We start from the raw sequence: 18,329 nt of genomic DNA, 5'->3' as shown, positions 1-18,329 counted from the left end.
GACTGGAATGGGGTGATAGAGGCATCTCCTCAAGTGGGCAGAGTGGTTGAGCCATGTTGGACCTGCTGGCCCCCTACAATCATGCCCCTTCTCATCTCTGTGGAACAGCTCTGCTGCCAGAAGCAAAGTCCCTGCTCTCCACCTCTTCTGTCACAACCCAAAGGCCTGGTCTCATGCTATGGAGTCCCAAGCTTCCAAGAGCCGTGGAGCTTGGATATCAGGTGCATCCTACCAGACATTTGATCAGAAAAGCAAGTGAAGGAATTGATGTTCAGGGACTGAGGATGGGCCTGGGCTGCTCTGGAGTGAAGGACCTAAAGTCTGGAAGGAGCAGATGCCACCTCATAGGCGCATCTTTCCCTCTGGCCTGACCCAGGTTGTGCCCTGGACAGGAGAGTGCAGTGGCTCGGGATGTGGAGCATCCAGGGAGCAGTGATCTTCAGGATGGTGACCAGGACCTCGTCCCACTGTCTCTCTGTTGGAGAAGTGTTTTGGTTTCCCTGTCTCTCCTGGCTCTGGCGCCACCACCCACTCCCACTTGTCCTTTTTTACCTCCTTTCTGCCTTCAAAGAGAATCCAGGGGGTTGAAATTTATGGGTGGGTGAGACAAGGATCTTTATTTCTGCTAAAGAGCAGTATTCAGAGTATTTCCCATTCATAAACCCTTTGAAAACCTCAGAAGAAAAAAAAAAAGACTCTACCATACGAAAGTAGGAAGCTATGTCTAAATATATAACGCAGCCTGGTATTTATGTAATGCTGTTCTCTGAAGAGCTCAGAATGCTTAGAAGATAGCAGCTCATTCATCCTCACAGCTTCCCTACTTCTGGATCCTTCTCCGTAGCCCTTGGGGGGACTGGGGAGAACTGAGAGGAGGTGACTCAGCCTGCATCACAGGGCTGCCGTCCTGCAGGCTCTGTCTGTTTCCCAGCCAGGCTAGCGTCTGCATTTCAGTGGCAGGGCCCACTGGAGAGACTGAGGCCAAGGGTGGCTGGACCTCCAGCAGAAATGATGGAGTGAACAAAAATACCCACTGGGGCTACATCTGAGATGGTCTCCTGGGTAGAACCAGCTTTGCCGTTTGACTTAAGTTGTAGAGAGCTGAATTGCTTGCTTCCAAGACACGGGGATAAGGAGTGGGAAGGGAGGGTGCGGTCAACGTGAACGCTGAGGCTAAGGGAAATGAACCTCAAGAGTCTGCCTGGCAGAATAAGTCCAGCCTGGAGGCATCCAGAGTGCTGCACCTGGGACTGGTACTGTGGGAATGTACCATTGAATACCTCCAAGTAGTTTTAACACAGTGGGAGGGCGGAGGAGCCTACAGTCTGACTTGGTGGCTGTGGGTGGATTTGTCTTGTTGTCCATGAGGGCTCCAGTCCCTGGGTTGTGTTGGGCACTGCAGAGCCAACTGGAGTCAATGTGCAGGCTGTGCCTGGCAGGGCTCTGGGTTTGTTTACCTAGATTGCTCACCGGGCCTCTTGCACATCCCTCTTCTGTCCCCTTCTGCAGACCCGGCCCGTGTCCTCAACATGCCCCCTGTGATCTATGTGCCTGTGGGGATCCATGGCTTCATCCGCTGCCCTGTGGACGCAGAGCCACCAGCCACCCTGGTAAAATGGAACAAGGATGGCCGCCCCCTGCAGGTGGAGAAGGTGTGTGGGTGTGGAGCTCAGAGGAGAGGAGCCCACCCAGGACCAAGCTGCCACCTCTGGGCCCCAGTTCTCTGCTGGGTCTCCCGTCCCGGTTGCAGAATGAGTCTGGGAAGACAGTGAGCTGCTTCTTGCAGGATCCGGCTGCTCTCTTGGGGCAGGGGGATGATGCCCAGCCCAGGCTGTAGCTGCTGTTCCTGGCCTGGCTCAGGTTGCGTTCTGGGGGTGCCAGGCAGAGTGTCTGGCCTCTGACCATGGCCTGCCTTATTGTCTGTATGGCAGAACCTGGGTTGGACCTTGATGGAGGATGGCTCCATTCGGATCGAGGAGGCCACAGAGGAGGCTCTTGGCACTTACACGTGTGTGCCTTACAATACCCTGGGGACCATGGGCCAGTCTGCTCCTGCGAGGCTTGTCCTGAAGGTGAGGCACCAGGGCAGTGTGTGGGGCAGTGTGCTGGGGCACCCTAAGCCCGACTATACTCGCATGCCTGTGTTCCCCAGGATCCCCCGTATTTCACGGTGCTACCAGGCTGGGAGTACAGGCAGGAGGCTGGCCGAGAACTGCTCATCCCCTGTGCAGCCGCAGGGGACCCCTTCCCTGTCATCACCTGGAGAAAGGTACTTGGGCTCTGGGGCTCCCGGGCTGTGGGCACATGGGCACCTTCAGCCAGTTCTACTTTGGACCTGCTCTGCTGGCCCGATGTCCAGGGGAGAGCTGACCTTCTGTAGTAGTGGATACTGAGGGGGCGGTGGAGAGCAGGGGCTGAGGGCCTGGGCTGACTCAGCACCCTTAACCTGCATGAGCCGAGGTGGCTCCCCTCCTAACCTCTGTCCAGCCCATCCTCTCCCTCCCCTTGTTGGCCAAGGTAGGGAAGCCCAGCAGAAGCAAGCACAGTGCCCTGCCCAGCGGGAGCCTCCAGTTCCGTGCCCTGAGCAAGGAGGACCACGGGGAGTGGGAATGTGTCGCCACCAACGTGGTCACGACCATCACTGCCAGCACTCACCTTACCGTCATCGGTACGTGGAGAGGGCCATCCGCACGTCAGGCACCCTCACTGGCTCAGTCCCGTCCTGAGCAGAGTCGACACTAGCCCTCTCTCTCCATGGGCTGGGTGAGGGAAGGCCATCCTGGGTCCTGTCCACCTTGCAGGTGGCAGCTGTGGCCAGTGGATTGTGGAGGTTGAATTGAGGAGCCTGTAAGCACGCTGGAGGGGCTGGGGTGAGGGAGAGTCAGTGGTGTGGCATCCTGGACCAGTGCTGGGCTGAGGTTTTGAGGGTGTACTGGTTCAAGGAAGCTGGGCAGGAGGCACTGAGTGGGCTCCTCCCACCTGGAGTGCTTCCTGGGTCTGACTGCCCAGGCATGTGTCTCCAGGGCCTCGTAACTGAGGTCCCTCTGACAGCCACAGTTGTGTCCCAGGCCAGCACCCCCTGGCTGTAGACCAGGTGGTCTGCCTTCCTTGTCATTCACAATGGAGAAGGTGGCATTTGTTGGGATGGGGCTGAGGAGGGTTGGGACCTAGTGCCCAGCCTCACTAGTAACTGCTGGGCCTGAGCTCAGCCCTGGGTTGACCTGTTAGCCTCAGATGCTGCATTCTGCTGGGGGAATGGGTCTGTGTCCTAAGGCAGGGCCTTGGCAGGAGGTGGTGCCTTTTGGTTTTGCTTAGGACCTCAGGAAGAGTGCTGCTGTGCTCTCCAGAGGCTCACAGGAGTTAGGGGGTGAGGAAGCTTCTGGCTTCTGTTTGCCTCACCTCCCAGTGGTGACCCCTGCATCGAGACCAGGCTACATGGTGAGGTGGACTTCCTTCCTGACTCTGGAGGGGCAGAGGAGCTGGCACTCAGTGCCTCCCCTCTCCACTCACTGTCGTACTGCATTCTACCACTCCCTGCTTTGTCCTCTTGGGGTCTCTGCACCTAGATGATGGGCTCCTAGTCATTGGGCTCCCTCCTTTCAGTCTGAGAGGTCTCCCTTGGTCTCCAGGCACCAGCCCCCACGCCCCGGGCAGTGTCCGGGTCCAGGTCTCCATGACAACTGCCAACGTATCCTGGGAGCCGGGCTATGATGGAGGCTACGAGCAGACATTCTCAGTTTGGTACGGACCTCTGTGAGTCAGCCCCGCATGCTTCGCTCTCTGCTTCTCCCTCCCTGCCTGAGTCAGGCAGTCCTGGGTGGGGGGAGTCTGAGGAGGTTGCGGTCTGCATGTGTCAGCCCTGCAGGTGGCAAAGAGGCAGACAGAGACTGGGTTCTTCTGGTGCTGGGTGTGTAAAGGGACTCTGCATTCATGCCCTGAAAGCGGAGGCAGTTTGAGCCATTGCCTGAATCTCCCTGGACCTTCTACAGTTCTCCCTGGCTTATCTTGGTGTTCCACATTTTTAGGGTTCTGCCTCATTCTTTTTCTGGGTTCCTCTGGTGACTTGAGACTCCCGGTGATTTTAAGAGCTTTGTTAAATAGCCCAGTCTGAAGCAAAGGATCCACTTTCATTTCTCACAGTCATCCCAGGAAGCAGTTTGGAGCACTGGTGTTCCCCTCCCCGGCCTTGCTGCCAGTGTCCACATTTTCTCTGTAAGACTCCGTGTCTCTTGTTCTCATGTCCCTTTCGTGATTTAGGCAGATGTAGTGCAATGAGGTCTTTGCCCAAACCTTAGGCTAAGCAGAGATCTCAAAAACACATGCACCAGGGTGATGACCAGAGGATCAGAAAGTGGGAGATTCGCAGGGACCCCTCATCACCCCGGGGCTCCTGTTGCTCCTGTCCTGAGCCGAGACCTGTAGCCACCTGCCTCATGGATGACCTGACAGGGAAGATGAGCCCCTTCCTTGCTCCTCTTCAGCCATGACCCACCCAGGCACGTTTCCAGCGGGCTCAGTCTGAGTGCGGGGAGGAGGACAACCCCGACCATATAGCAGCGCTCGGGGACGCTCAGGGTGAAGGGAGAACACTTGGCCCACTGCTTAGCGGTGGGAGGTGGAGAGGGTGCCTGCGCTGTTTCCTCTGGTGGGTTGGGGGCTGGATGTCCTGGGTGAGGGGCATTGTGCATCCTGGATCAACTCACTGCGGTTACAGCCCCCTCCCACCTCTGTCTGTGTCTCTTCCTCTGCAGCAGGGTTGTGGGGGTTGCTGTGGGATATGTGGCGGGGGGTGGGATGGGCATAGCGGAACCCTCTCTGGGGGTGCCACACAGAAGGTCTGGCACAGAGCGGGCTCCCCTGGCTGCTTGTGGCGCTTCCACCTGCTACTCATCTGCATTGCTTCATCAGTGTGCTCACTGCCTTTGGCCCTGGCCGGGGAGGACGCCTTCCCTCCTTTCTGACTGCCTTCAGCTCTCTGTGTCCTGACTCAGATGTTTGGCGCTAGCTTCCTTTTGCTATGTCTTCCACTGCCTTAGCACACCTACCTGGGCATACAAGGTGACAAGCCTTAAACCAAGAAGGAACCCCTGGGTGTGTGCAGAGTTCCAGGGCAGGGTGAAAGGAGCAGGCTGGCTCCACTGGGCAATGTCTCCTCCCAGTGGTGATGTGGTGGCACTGCGGCAGGTGGCCTCATTGGCTCCTGGGAATCGGCAGCCTTCTAGAACATGGAAAACCTTTGCCCTCTCAGTACTCTCCATGCACAGTGTCACGTCCCCCTCGACTGTGATTTCTAACCCTCAGGCCTTAGGCATCTTGATCCCACTTTTGTCACATACCTTGGATGTCCTCAGATGACCCAGATCTGATTGGGTTGAGTGAGCTTCCTGGTTACTCAGGAATGGGCAGCCGGGACACAACTTGTGCATAGGCCCATGTGCTTATCATCATTCTCCAGTGTTCCTCCTCTCCCAAGGCAGAGCCTACTCCCAGTGTGGTGCTTAGGATAGGACTCTCCCACCATGCACTTGGTGATGTGACCAGTAACTTCATCGTGGCTTCCACCCAAGGGCCTCTTTCTGTGGGGAAGGGGCCAGCGATGGAGTTAGCTGGTGTCAAGAGGGTTAGCACAGCCAGAGCTGGGCAGGTAACCTGCCTTGGCATCTTCTTTTCCCACCCATGACCCTGGGAATGTAGTCCTCTCAACCCTTCTCCCTGAGGACAGTGCATGATGCGCTTCTCTCCAGTGTGACCCACCCACCCCTTGTTCCCCATCCTCTCTCTCTCTTTTGGCCAGGATGAAGCGGGCACAGTTTGGGCCCCATGACTGGCTGTCCTTGTCAGTGCCACCGGGCCCCAGCTGGTTGCTAGTGGACACCCTGGAGCCCGAGACCGCATACCAGTTCAGTGTCCTGGCTCAGAACAAGCTGGGAACCAGCGCCTTCAGTGAGGTGGTCACTGTGAACACTTTAGGTGAGCACCCCAGGGCCGGTGTGTCTTGGGCTGTTCCTTGCAGAGTTGGGGCACACAAAGGTGATGGTAGCAGTGGTTCCATGTTGTCCTTTGGGGTTTAGGAAGTTTGTGACACCTTATCGAGTACGCTCTGTGATGGTGGCTTTGGGTTTCCTACTTAGGACTCGGCAGGTCCTCCTACAGGGTTCCCTGGCCCTGTAGCTTGATACTTTTGGCTGAACTCTTGTTGCAGCCTCAGGGAGGAGAAATTTTGTATTTTACCTTTCCTCATTAGCCCCAGGCTTGCATGTTAATGGGACTGGGCCTTGCCCTTCTGCACTGCTTGGCTGTAATTGTTTCCCCTCCTCTGAGGCCCGAGAAGGGTCTGGATGAGCAGTCTGTTTCTAGAATCCCTCCCTGTACTGCACTAGGGTGGGCCAAGGGGCAGGGCACTCACCACTACTCCACAGCACTTCTACTAGGCTGAATTTTGTGCTCCTGGACCAAGAGGTGATTGAAAGTGAACAGCGCTCTATGGCCTTCGTCTAGTTCTCAGGAACCCCTAAGAAGCACCAGAACCAGCACTGTGTGAACATCACATATGTATTTACCAAACCTAGGTGATACAGCCTGAGAAATGGTATAGTCAAGCACAGGACATGCAGGATGTGTAGAGTTGGAGCTGGCCGGAAAGGTCATGCTGCTTTATAGAAACTTATTTATAAGTAGAGACATACTCTAATGATAAAATGTGCCATTATAGCTGAGATCAGGCCTGTAATCTCAGCTCTCTGGGAGGCTGAGGCAGGAGGATCTCAAGTTCAAGTTTAGCCTGGGCAATTCAGTGATTTATTCAGACTGTCTCAAAATTAAATAAAACAAAACAAAATAAAAAAGGAGCTGGAAATGTTGCTCAGAGCAAAGACCTGGTGTTCAATCCTTAGTACTGCAAAAAAAAAAAAAAAAAAAAAAAAAAAAAAAAAAAAAAGAAAAAAGAAAAGAAAGAAAAAAAAAAAGATTGTTTTTTAAAAAATAAAAAAAAAAAAAAAAAAAAAAAAAAAAAAAGTCTCACATAGTAAATACATAAAGCAGTCACAGTTGTTTATTATCGTCATCAAGTATTCTGTCCTGGACACAACTGTATGGGCTCTACTGTGTAGAGCAGGTGGTGCAATAGGGATGTGTACATTAGTGTCACCACAAACACGAGTACTGTGTTGTTCTGTGATGTTAGTATAACTTCTGTGTCGCTAGCAGACAGCAACTTCTCAGATCCATTCAGACCACACAGGCACATAACATGCAGCCCCTTGCTGACTGCGCCACTGTGTGGCCCATGACTGTACTTCATTGCACTTGGCTCTTCCCCCCCACCCCGAGCTGCTGTTCCTTCTCTGCTGAGGGGTACTTGGTTCTCTCATGCTTGTTCTTTAGACTGACTCTGGAGGTCAGCATGGTCTCCCTTCCTGAGGACCAGGAGGGCTCCCCTAGGCGATACCACTAATAGGACACTGCAGCGGCCCCTGCATCTGACGCTGCCTTCCTTTTCCTCTTCCACAGCATTCCCTATCACAACTCCAGAACCTCTGGTGCTGGTTACCTCACCAAGGTGCCTCACAGCCAATCGGACCCAGCAGGGTGTGTTCCTGTCCTGGCTCCCACCTGCCAACCACAGCTTCCCGATCGACCGCTACATCATGGAGTTTCGAGTCGGGGAGCGCTGGGAGATGCTGGACGATGCCATTCCGGGTACCGACGGAGATTTCTTTGCCAAGGATCTGTCACAGGTGAGGCCTGGCTTTTCCTTGCCTCTTTTCCCAGTCCTGGAAGCGGCATGACTCTGCAGAGACACTGGGAACTCTGGGTGACACAGCTCAGGTGCACGGGGAGGAGTCCTTCCATTCCTGGGTGCTCCCAGACCTGCTGCTGAAGCTGCTGAGTTCCCCCAGAACACGGCCAGCTTGGCAGCAGTGGGGACTTGTCCCACACACAGACACCAGCTCGGGCAGGGCAGTGTGAGAGGCCTACGTAATCCTCAGACCCCAGATGTTTGCTTTTCTCAGGAGGTGGGCAGAGGAGACTCCAGATGGATTGTCTTCAGAAAGTATCTATTTTTCAGTGGCCCTTTTAAACATAGCTATCTCTGACTTGGGAGAGGAAGCTGCTGTTTCTGGGTCCTGACTACCTCCTGTATCTTCCCTCCCTGAATGCTGGTTTAGGGGCAGTTGTGCTGGCATCACTTACAGTGCCTTTGCAGACCCCCTGTGCAACTCTTCCCAACTCTCAGAGACCTCACATTTGTAGTGTGAGATCAGTGGCAACATGTACCCCTCAGCAGTGTCCAGTGCTGCCCATCACCAACCAGGAAGCTCTTAGTAGGACCCTGGTGCTCTGTTGTCCTTTTCCCTGGAAGTCACCTGCAGGTTCAGTGGTGGCAGGGGCAGTAGTCATACTGGATGCCTTGGCTGACTGGGTGTTGTCCCTATGGCTGTAGGATACCTGGTATGAGTTCCGGGTTCTGGCTGTCATGCAGGACCTGATCAGCGAGCCCAGCAACATCGCCGGTGTCTCCAGCACAGGTATGTTGGAGGAAGTGATGGCCAGAGGACAGGTTGGGTTGGAAGGAGGTGACCAGCAGAAGCTGTACAGGTTGTAGTGTCTCTGAAGCCTCTGAGATTTGTGCTTCTGTTACTCACGGTATTGTATCCCACCAAAGGGCTGGGTTTTGACAGTTCTTCTATAGGATGGCCCCAGAAAGAAATTCAACCAGTCTTCTCATTACAGTCATCAAAAAGAGCCCGAATAGTGTTGCTTGTTACATGTGTTCTGTCTCCTCACAAGCTGTACTCCGATGGGGATGGGGCAGTAGATTGGAGGATAGGAGCCAGCAGGTCAACAAGTGTTTATAGGATGCCTATTATAGGCTTCTTTATAATTATGTGGGTTTTACTGGGAAATTGTTGTTTGGTGTTGTTTATCTCTCTTCCTTCCTCTCCCTAGATGTTTTCAGGCTAAATAAAGCCAACTCCCTAGCATTTTCTCTGTTTATCGTTCTTTCTCTTGGCATCCATCCCATTTCTACATGTCTTCTCTCTAGCTCCTATTCCCGAGACATAGCCAGGTCCCCACCCCAGCGAAGTGGTGTCCTTGGTGAGGAAGGGGCTCTTGCCTAGGAAGCCAGCAGTGGCACCACTTCTGTGGGCACTGTGTGCACTGGACCTCTGGGGCCAGGGGGCAATGATCTTGGCCAAGGAGCTCATGCAGCAAGACCCATGGAGCTTCAGAAGCATTGGTATGGGGAGCAGAGAGCTGCGGGCTCCAGAGATCCTGGGGGGAGTGTGAGTTCTGTCTCTGTTCCGCACCCTGGGGCTTTTTTGGTAAAATACAGCCGTCTCCTTTAGGCAGCAGAATTGAGCTCGCTTCTACCTTGGCTCCCCTCCAGGGCTTATACTCAGAGGTAGAGGAGCAAGGAAGAGAGCAGAAGGCTGCAGAATTCTGGGGGCTCATTTCCATGAACTGTTCTCCATGCTCATAGTTTTATGCTCAGCTCTCATTAGGAAGCATGCCTTGTCTGACGATTCCTCGCAGGCCAGCCAGGACTCAGCCACCTTGGCATGGCATTGCCCTTAATTAAGGCTCCAGTTTCCAAAGCCCGTGGCATTCTTTTCCTCTCAACTCATTGGCATAATTTGGATTATTTTTATCCATTATTATTATTGACACAGCAGTGTACACTGGCCAGGTGTGTCACAGTGCATCGATTTTCCCTTTGATGGACCGGAGCACATGACTCTTACTGACTAAACTGCCCTGAGTCTGGTACAAAAGACAAGGCCTGGTCCTGACTCTGCCATTCACTAGCTCTGAATTTGGGCACAAATCAAATTTTCACCCATAAAGTGGGAGCATTGATCCTATTGCTATGGTCCCAGCCAACGCAAGCATCTTCCACAGTGTCGATACCCAAGGCCAGCCCTTGCTGTGGGAAGTAAGTTGCTTGACTGTCCTGGGACCAGTTAGGCAGTGGATGTTAGGCAGTGGCTCAGTTCTTTGCAACAGTCCCTGTCCTTGCTCTAAGAATTTGCTCTCAAGGTACCTTCATCTCTGAGCTCTTGGCACGAGTGAGGGAAGCAGAAAATCCCGGACTGGAAGTTGGGAAAACTGGACTCTGGTTAGGGCACTGATAGCAGCGTGAGCTCGTACTCAGTACATGCCAGGGTACATTAGAGAATGGGAGCAGCTCCTGTGCACTGTCTCCTTGGGCTAGGGAGGAGATCTAACAACACACACCCAAGTTCTCTGCACATGTAGAGCACCAGGCGGAAGTCGCTTCTGACTGATTGTCCATCCCCATGCTCTGTAGAGGTTACGTGGCTTCTGTGGACTCCCTTTTGCTCTCCTCACAGGATACACAAGCCTCCTTAGTGTGGCACGGTGTGTGCAGGCTGAGCCCCAGCCCTGTGGGGTGCACAGCGTAGGGGTATGGGCCAGGGAAGGGACCCACCAGCACTGTGACCCTCCTTTCAGACATCTTCCCGCAGCCGGACCTGACTGATGATGGGCTGGCCCGGCCTGTGTTGGCTGGAATTGTTGCTACCATCTGCTTCTTGGCAGCTGCCATCCTGTTCAGCACTCTGGCCGCCTGCTTTGTCAACAAGCAGCGCAAGCGCAAGCTCAAGCGAAAAAAAGGTGGGTGTATGCTGATTCCCCCTGCTCCACCTGGCTCTGTGTCAAGTGCTCCCCATGAGCGGGGTGGATCCCTTGCATCACAGGCTCCCTAGAAGTGGAAATAGAGGAGCTGTGATCTTACAGGTGGAGATGTTGGGGGACTTGTTTAGACTAAGGGAAGGAAGCAGGGACAGTGGGGCCTAGGATAGGTGAGCTGAAGGGAGGGGTGCCTGGTGATGGGCACAGGCCCCTAAGCTTGATACAGCAGTACCAGCCCATTCGTACTTCCCTCTGTGGCTTTGCTCGGGTCCTGCCTATGACACCATTGGGTCAGAGCTGGGCTTTTGTGGGTCAGGCCTCAGTGGGCTCCCTCCTGCTTTTCTGTTGCAGACCCCCCACTGTCCATCACCCACTGCAGAAAGAGCCTGGAGTCTCCGTAAGTGTTTCAGGCTGTTGGCGGTATGTGGTAGCAGGGGAGGCTGGGCACCGGTGGACAGTTGCCATGGTTAGGCCCATTGTTGTGCTTCTAAGTTTTTTCCTGTAAACTTGGCTGTGTGTCAATTTTAAACGGTACACAAAGCTCAAGAGAGTGGTAGATGATCCAAACTAGTAGGTCCTTCGTTTCTCTTTAGCCTTATGATGTTTTTCTGTAATTTTTATCGTCCTAGCAGATTTACCTTCTTAATATGTATTAAAATGAGCTGTGTTCCTTGAGCAACCTGGAAAGGAACCTCCATGGACTAAAGATGTGCTTAGCCAGCATCTGCCAAATGAGGGGCAGGCTGTGGCAAAGGAGCATGTGGTTCTTCATTCCACAGTGGACAGTGCATGTCTAGATTGCTTGGTGGCAGCCAGAGTGTTTCTCATCGTAGGCACAGCCCCTCAGGCCCTTTCCTCAGCATTGCCTTCCTGGGGATAGTGATCATCAAAAGGGGAAGACGCCGTGGGGGCGTGCACAGCCCTCACGGCCTTGCTGTCTGCCTGCAGCTTGTCCTCGGGCAAGGTGAGTCCAGAGAGCATCCGCACACTCCGTGCCCCGTCCGAGTCCTCCGACGACCAGGGCCAACCCGCAGCCAAGAGGATGCTAAGCCCTGCCCGGGAGAAGGAGCTGTCCTTGTACAAGAAAACCAAGCGGGCCATCAGCAGCAGGAAGTACAGTGTGGCCAAGGCTGAGGCTGAGGCTGAGGCCACCACCCCCATTGAGTTGATCAGCAGAGGTCCTGACGGCCGCTTCGTGATGGACCCCTCCGAGATTGAGCCCTCATTGAAGACCCGGCGCATCGAGGGCTTCCCTTTTGCGGAGGAGACGGACATGTACCCTGAGTTCCGGCAGTCGGATGAGGAGAATGAGGACCCTCTGGTGCCCACATCTGTGGCTGCCCTGAAGTCTCAGCTGACCCCTCTGTCTTCCAGCCAGGAGTCCTACCTGCCTCCACCAGCATACAGTCCTCGCTTCCAGCCCCATGGGCTCGAGGGCCCGGGTGGCCTGGGAGGTCGGCTACAGGCTACAGGCCAGGCCAGGCCCCCAGCGCCCCGGCCCTTCCACCACGGGCAGTATTATGGGTACCTCAGCAGCAGCAGCCCTGGGGAGGTGGAGCCACCACCCTTCTACATGCCGGAAGTGGGCAGCCCCCTGAGCTCAGTCATGTCGTCCCCACCCCTGCACTCTGAGGGGCCTTTTGGCCACCCTACCATCCCAGAGGAAAATGGAGAAAATGCTTCCAACAGCACTCTGCCCTTGACTCAGACACCTACAGGAGGGCGCTCCCCAGAGCCCTGGGGCCGGCCAGAATTCCCCTTTGGAGGCCTGGAAGCCCCAGCTATGATGTTCCCCCACCAGCTGCATACCCGTGACGTGGCCGAGAGTCTACAGCCCCAAGCCTGCCTGCCCCGAGGAATGCCCCCCACCTCCCTGCAGGTGCCCGCAGCCTACCCAGGCATGCTGTCTCTGGAGGCACCCAAGAGTTGGGCAGGCAAGTCTCCTGGCAGGGGCCCTGTCCTGGCGCCCCCAACCGCCAAGTGGCAGGACAGACCTGTGCAATCCTTGGCTAGCCAGGGGCAGCTGAGACATACCAGTCAAGGTATGGGCATACCTGTGTTGCCTTACCCCGAGCCAGCCGAGCCGGGGGGGCATGGTGGCCCCAGCACATTTGGCCTGGACACTCGGTGGTATGAGCCCCAGCCCCGGCCCCGGCCCAGCCCCCGGCAGGCCCGGCGTGCCGAGCCCAGTTTACATCAAGTGGTGCTACAGCCCTCTCGGCTCTCACCTCTGACCCAAAGCCCCCTCAGCTCCCGCAATGGCTCCCCTGAGCTCGCTGCCCGTGCTCGGCCTCGCCCACGGCGTGCCGAGCCCAGTTTACATCAAGTGGTGCTACAGCCCTCTCGGCTCTCACCTCTGACCCAAAGCCCCCTCAGCTCCCGCAATGGCTCCCCTGAGCTCGCTGCCCGTGCTCGGCCTCGCCCGGGCCTCCTGCAGCAGGCGGAGATGTCAGAGATCACCCTGCAGCCACCAGCTGCGGTCAGCTTCTCTCGCAAGTCCACGCCATCCACGGGTTCCCCTTCCCAGAGCAGCCGCAGCGGGAGCCCCAGCTACCGGCCTGCCATGGGCTTCACCACTCTGGCCACAGGCTACCCCTCCCCTCCGCCGGGCCCTGCCCCCGCAGCGCCTGGGGACAACCTGGATGTGTTTGGACAGACACCTTCCCCTCGGAGGATGGGGGAAGAGCTGCTCCGGCCCGAGCCCCCCACAACGTTACCTACTTCAGGGTGAGTGTGAGCTGCCACCGGCCACCTCCCCTGCCCACCTCCTTCCCCAGTGCCTCAACCTGCCCACCACCTTCCATCATCCCACGACAGGGCTCGTGTGGACACGCCATTCCTTGGGCAGGTGTGCTGGCCACTGCATTGGCAGGGTGCAGTCACAGAGGCAGGGTGGCCTTCGGTTTCCCCCCCTAGTAGCTGAGGGATTTTCTCCATCCATCCCTGAGCTCATAGGAGGCCCACAGCTGATGAGGGATCGTGGGAAAGGGAGGGGCCGTGGCAGACCTGAGAGGGACTCAGAGTGGTTCCATGGGATCCAGGCCCTCCGTGTGCCTGTGATCTTGCTGCTGGGGACAGGTTCCCTGGAGTTGCCCACAGACCTGTGTCCCACCTCCTCCTTTTCCCAGCCCGTACTTACAAACAGGACCCTGGAGCCAGGAGCCACCTGTTCCAAACTCCTGCCCCCAGCTTCCCTAGTGAGTAAGCACTGACTTAGCCCCTGTCCATAGCCTCTCCAGGAATGGTATCCTGGAGGTTGGGATGGGAGGGAAATCTCAGGCTTTGTGTGCTAGGAGCTACATCGCCCCACACACCTGTGTGCCTCGCAGGAAGCTGCAGAGAGACAGACAGACAGACAGACACGCCCCCGCGATCAGCCCGCCTGAGAGAGCGCACTCTAAACTGTAGCAGCTGGCGTTCCAGGTACCACAGCGGCCTGGACGCCCGTCTGCACCTCTTCTTCTGTCTTTCTGCCCTCTCCTCTGCCTCCTTGCCTGTCCTCCCTTCTCAAGTTAGTGGCTCGTCTTCCTTCTTCCTTCTCCATCGCCTTTGGGTTCAACTGACTTACTCAGAAGAGCCGGCCACCACTCTGCGCCCACCTCACTCGCTCCTCCTCCCTCCCTCCCTCTCCCGCTCTCCGGTTTGTACTTTGGTCTCTTGTGGATGTAGCAGCCTGTGGCGGGGAGCAGTTCCAGAGGAGTCTGGCCTGGTGGGAGGGGATGGGGTGGCCTGGGAGGCTGCGGCTAGTGCCCTCCCCCGCCCCACCCCCTCCCACCCTTTCTGGTACCTGGATGGGTGAGGTCACCTCTACCCTCCATCCCCACCAGGTGGGCACTCCGTGGGTAGAGCAGGGTGTGGCTGGGCTGGGAGAAAGCTCTAGGAGGGCACCCGACTCTGTCTGCAGGATGCTGTCGTCGCCCCTGTCTGTGCTTTGTGCAGCACGCTCACCTGCTTTGTTCCATCGTGCGTCTGGTTCTCCGTCTCTCTCCTCTCCTCCCTTGCCCATTCTCAGGCCTCGCCTGTGGGACTCTGCTCACTGTGCCCCTTCCCTCTGGGTGTGCGTGGGTGGTTCCCCCGGCCGTGTTGGTAACTGCTTTGTTTCTGATTGATCTCAGCTATCTGGGCAGTGTTGTCGAGACAAGCCTCTCCTCAGCTCAATAGGTAAGGGAGCTCCTCGGCTGGGCCGGGTGGGGGCGGGCAGCGGACGGGGCTTCCGCAGGGCCATCGCTTCCTTGACAGGGGATCCAAATCACATCCCCTCACTGCCCGTGGGGACAGCTGCCGCTCCTCGATTCCCATGGCTTCTGGGTTCCCCACATCGTGCTGTCTGGGCTGCTCCAGCTGCCCCTCGGGCCAAGCCTGGTACCACCTGGCTGCAGCTTTTAGCCTTCCAGTCCACATCCAGCCCCTCCCAGAGCCCCTGCAGTCCCCTCTCATCCTGCTGCCAACATCCCAGAGCCTCCCTTGGCAGCTGGGACTGTGCATGCACCCGAAGGACCTAGAATGCCCATGATCTGCTTTGCCTTTGCACTCTCAGAACTTCTCTCGGCCACCTTGATGCTCAGGATCCTCCCTCACCACCCTGCACAGTTCTGCCCTGTTTTCCCAGCAGCCTCAGGCATCGTTCTCCCTTCTCCGCCTACCTCTAGAGGCTTGGATCTTACCCTGGACTTGTGATTCCTCTCTGCATTCCTGGGATCTCAGTGATTCTAAATCATGTTAAGGAGTCAGGAGTCTCTCTAATATCTGGGGCTTCCTCAGGGTCAGCTGGGCTCTGGTCCTGTTGGGGCAGGGGTGACAAAACGTCACCACTTCCTCATGCTCCTTGTATGCTGCAGCAGGTTTTTGGTTAGAGGAATGAAGTGGGACCTCACCTTCCAGTCCTAATTGCATTCAAGATCCCTGCAGTAGCTACTCTGTCCTCCTGGAGTTACACTGTTATGGAGTCTTGTCAGGAGCTCCCCCTGGGAAAAGCAAGCTTCCCCTAGGCATAAGGGAGCTGAGAGGAGAGCACTGCTCCTTCCCAGTGTGGCCACAGGAAGCCGAAGAGGTGAGGCCACTGTTGGGCCCTCTCATCTCTCAAAGAGGCTCAGAGTGACTGCGATTTAATTCTGACTATGTCTTGGGAGCATGCACACTGTCCTGCTGTCTGGATGCAGAGGTGGAGCCTTCCATCTGGATGCAGTGGGCTGCCGGTAGCTGTGTTCCTTCCCACCTTGACATGCCCAGGGAAGCTGACTTTGCTAACTCAGGGCTGCACAACTCACTTTGAACAGCAGCCCCCATAGAGACAGCTACCTTGCAGAACTGTCAGAGGCCACAAGGCCTCAGAACTATGTGCCACCAGCACTGGCAGGAGCACAAGGGCATTACAAGACCACCTCCTGGGGGGCCTCCTGTGTGGATGCTGTGGGGGAGAGAGGTGACAGCTTCTCTGTATCTTCCTGACCTCCCCAGTTAGGACTTCTCTTGTCCCGAAGGGCACAGTAGCTTTAGACCTTCTCTCACCCCAGCTTTTGCAACTCCCTTCCCATCTGTTACTTCACATCTGTCCCTTCCTACCACACTCCCCCATTCTGCAGTGCCCCCCACCACACACATCCAAGAGAACCCAGCTACCCTACCACTGCTGTGGCAAACCCAGAAACCAGGGGCAGCGACGAGGGACTGTTGTTCCTCTCCCGGGCCTGGCCAGCATCCCCAGCCTAGGAGAAGGAAGTCCTCCCACCTCCTCTGAGTTAGACCTTCAAGGTGCTGGGCAACAGGAGCTTCTGCTCACTCTCCTGCTTGCTAAGAACCTCCCTGGGGTGCAAGAGCTGCTGGGGCCATGGGGAGATGGTGGCTCCTTTGCAGACGCTGTCTTCACGCCGTGCCTTTGCATGTGTTTCCTCTCCGTCCTGCTTGGAGAAGTTGTGACGCCTCTTGTTTATGTCTGTTCGCGCTGTTTCTTTCCCTTCGATTTCTCCTGTTCCTTCTGTCCACACTTGTTTCCCCCACCTCTCCTCTGTTCTCTCTCCCCTTTTTTTCCTCTTCCCAACTCCCATCTCAGTGTGGGGAGTTGTGCTGTGTGGACCTGTACTTCTGTGGATGGCTGGGGGCTGAGCCATTGCTCAGCTCCCATCTGGTGCACCTCTGCCCACACATCTCCTTCTTGTGCCCTTTCCCTTAATATCTGCTGTGACCTCAGTGACACTGGGCTCTGGAAGCAGGAGGTAGCCCTTCTTTTTAGACCAGCCATAGGAGGGAATTCCCATTTGGACCGGAGCCTCTCCAGGGTTCTGAGGCAGAGTATTTATGCACTGACCTACTGAAGAGAGTCTTATCTGTGGGCGGCTGGTTGGGGCTGACCTGCAAAGAAGTCCATGCAGTCTGTGGAGAATGGGTTCACCTTTTCTGGAGCCCGATTATGTGCATGAGTGGGTTTCCTCTGCCTCCTCCTAGCCACAGTGTTGCACCAGGCAAGTGGAGTTTGATCTCAGGTAGTGAAGGAGAGGAGAAAGAAGTGCCCTTTTTGTCATTGCCTCTGCTTGTTGGCTGGAGGATTAGGAACTTTGTTGTATAGTCTATTCTCAAGGCATCGAAGGAAGATGTGTACAGATGGGTTTTGTCTTTCCTGTGTTGAGGTTTGCCTCCTTGTATCTGGTTGCCTCTTTCCTCCTCTACCCTAAATAAGCAGAGAACTGAGTCAGTAAGAACTTTTGTAGGAGGGAGATTGGTTGATCCCAGGCAATTAAGTTTTAATAATTAGAGAATTGTATGTATGGGAAGTGAGGCCCCAGAAAAGCCCATAGGCTTTGATATTTTTATCTTTCCATACCTTACTTCCTATAAGAAGCCCAGCATTTGTAGCATTCCTGTGTTTTCAGATGAATTTAGGCTGATAGGAAGGAGATCCCAGAGTGCCCACGGGCAGGTTGTGTTGTAAATGGCCTTCTGTAGGTCAGAGTCTGGTTACCTCACAGCTTTATTCCAGGGTTAGGAAGGAGTTGCTTCATCTCAGCTTCTTATCAGAGACATTAGCACCAAAGACTTCACAACCAGAAAGGCTCCAGCTAGGCTTGCATTGACAGGGACATGGTCCCCCTACCAAAAAGGGATTGCAGTTTGGCTCCAGAGGGCTTCCTGTGCTGTTGGTAAAATCTGAAGGAACATATTTCACGTATCTTTTCTGTATAATTTACCAGAAATAGACCCATTTTGCTTAGCCCCTTCCTTCCACCTGTCCTGCTAGACACTTGCTTTTATTTTTGCCTGTGGCATTAGACAAGTGTCCTTATGCATCTGAGAACCATCTTCTCTCACATTGCAGTGTTTGAGTGCTGAGCCAGGAACTGAAATAGCCGGGCAGCAGGTGTCCTGGAAGGGCTGGAGTCTGGCTGGTTCTCAAGGGAAAATTGGCTTCGTGTCCTCTATAGATCAATACTGTTTGGGAACTTTTGCCCAAAGCCATAACTTCAGCTGGTTTCCCCCTCCTGGTATGTCTTACTTACCTGCCTCTGACCCTGGGGCACAGGGGTCAGCGGGTCTGTTGCAGGGCAACTTTATTTCTCACATGTAGTGTGGGAGCAGTGTTGTTCTGTTATAGCTTGTACACCTGTGTTTATTGGGAGAAAAAAGAGCAGTTTAGTGAAGAGTCAGATTATTGTGTAAGTTGCTTAACCTTTCTAAACTTC

General features: G+C 55.3%; 1 protein-coding gene across 1 annotated transcript in view; it reads left to right on the top strand.

Moving 5' to 3' along the window:
* The window catches only part of Igsf9b (immunoglobulin superfamily member 9B), a 45,862-nt gene that overhangs the window by 10,639 nt on the left and 16,894 nt on the right, over positions 1-18,329 (top strand). The window contains exons 8-19 of the mRNA XM_033763956.1: positions 1,510-1,652; positions 1,932-2,072; positions 2,153-2,269; positions 2,518-2,668; positions 3,630-3,741; positions 5,795-5,970; positions 7,510-7,736; positions 8,444-8,528; positions 10,477-10,638; positions 11,008-11,053; positions 11,605-12,859; positions 12,986-13,383. Of these exons, the coding sequence (XP_033619847.1) occupies positions 1,510-1,652; positions 1,932-2,072; positions 2,153-2,269; positions 2,518-2,668; positions 3,630-3,741; positions 5,795-5,970; positions 7,510-7,736; positions 8,444-8,528; positions 10,477-10,638; positions 11,008-11,053; positions 11,605-12,859; positions 12,986-13,383 (3,013 nt within the window). The remainder of the gene's footprint in view (positions 1-1,509; positions 1,653-1,931; positions 2,073-2,152; positions 2,270-2,517; positions 2,669-3,629; positions 3,742-5,794; positions 5,971-7,509; positions 7,737-8,443; positions 8,529-10,476; positions 10,639-11,007; positions 11,054-11,604; positions 12,860-12,985; positions 13,384-18,329) is intronic.

The sequence above is a fragment of the Fukomys damarensis genome, unplaced genomic scaffold (genome assembly GCF_012274545.1).
Source record: "Fukomys damarensis isolate Sample0158 unplaced genomic scaffold, DMR_v1.0_HiC HiC_scaffold_16, whole genome shotgun sequence".
NCBI classification, from domain to species: Eukaryota; Metazoa; Chordata; class Mammalia; order Rodentia; family Bathyergidae; genus Fukomys; species Fukomys damarensis.
Note: the sequence above shows the minus strand (reverse complement) of the source record. Positions and strands in the feature narration are given on the sequence as shown.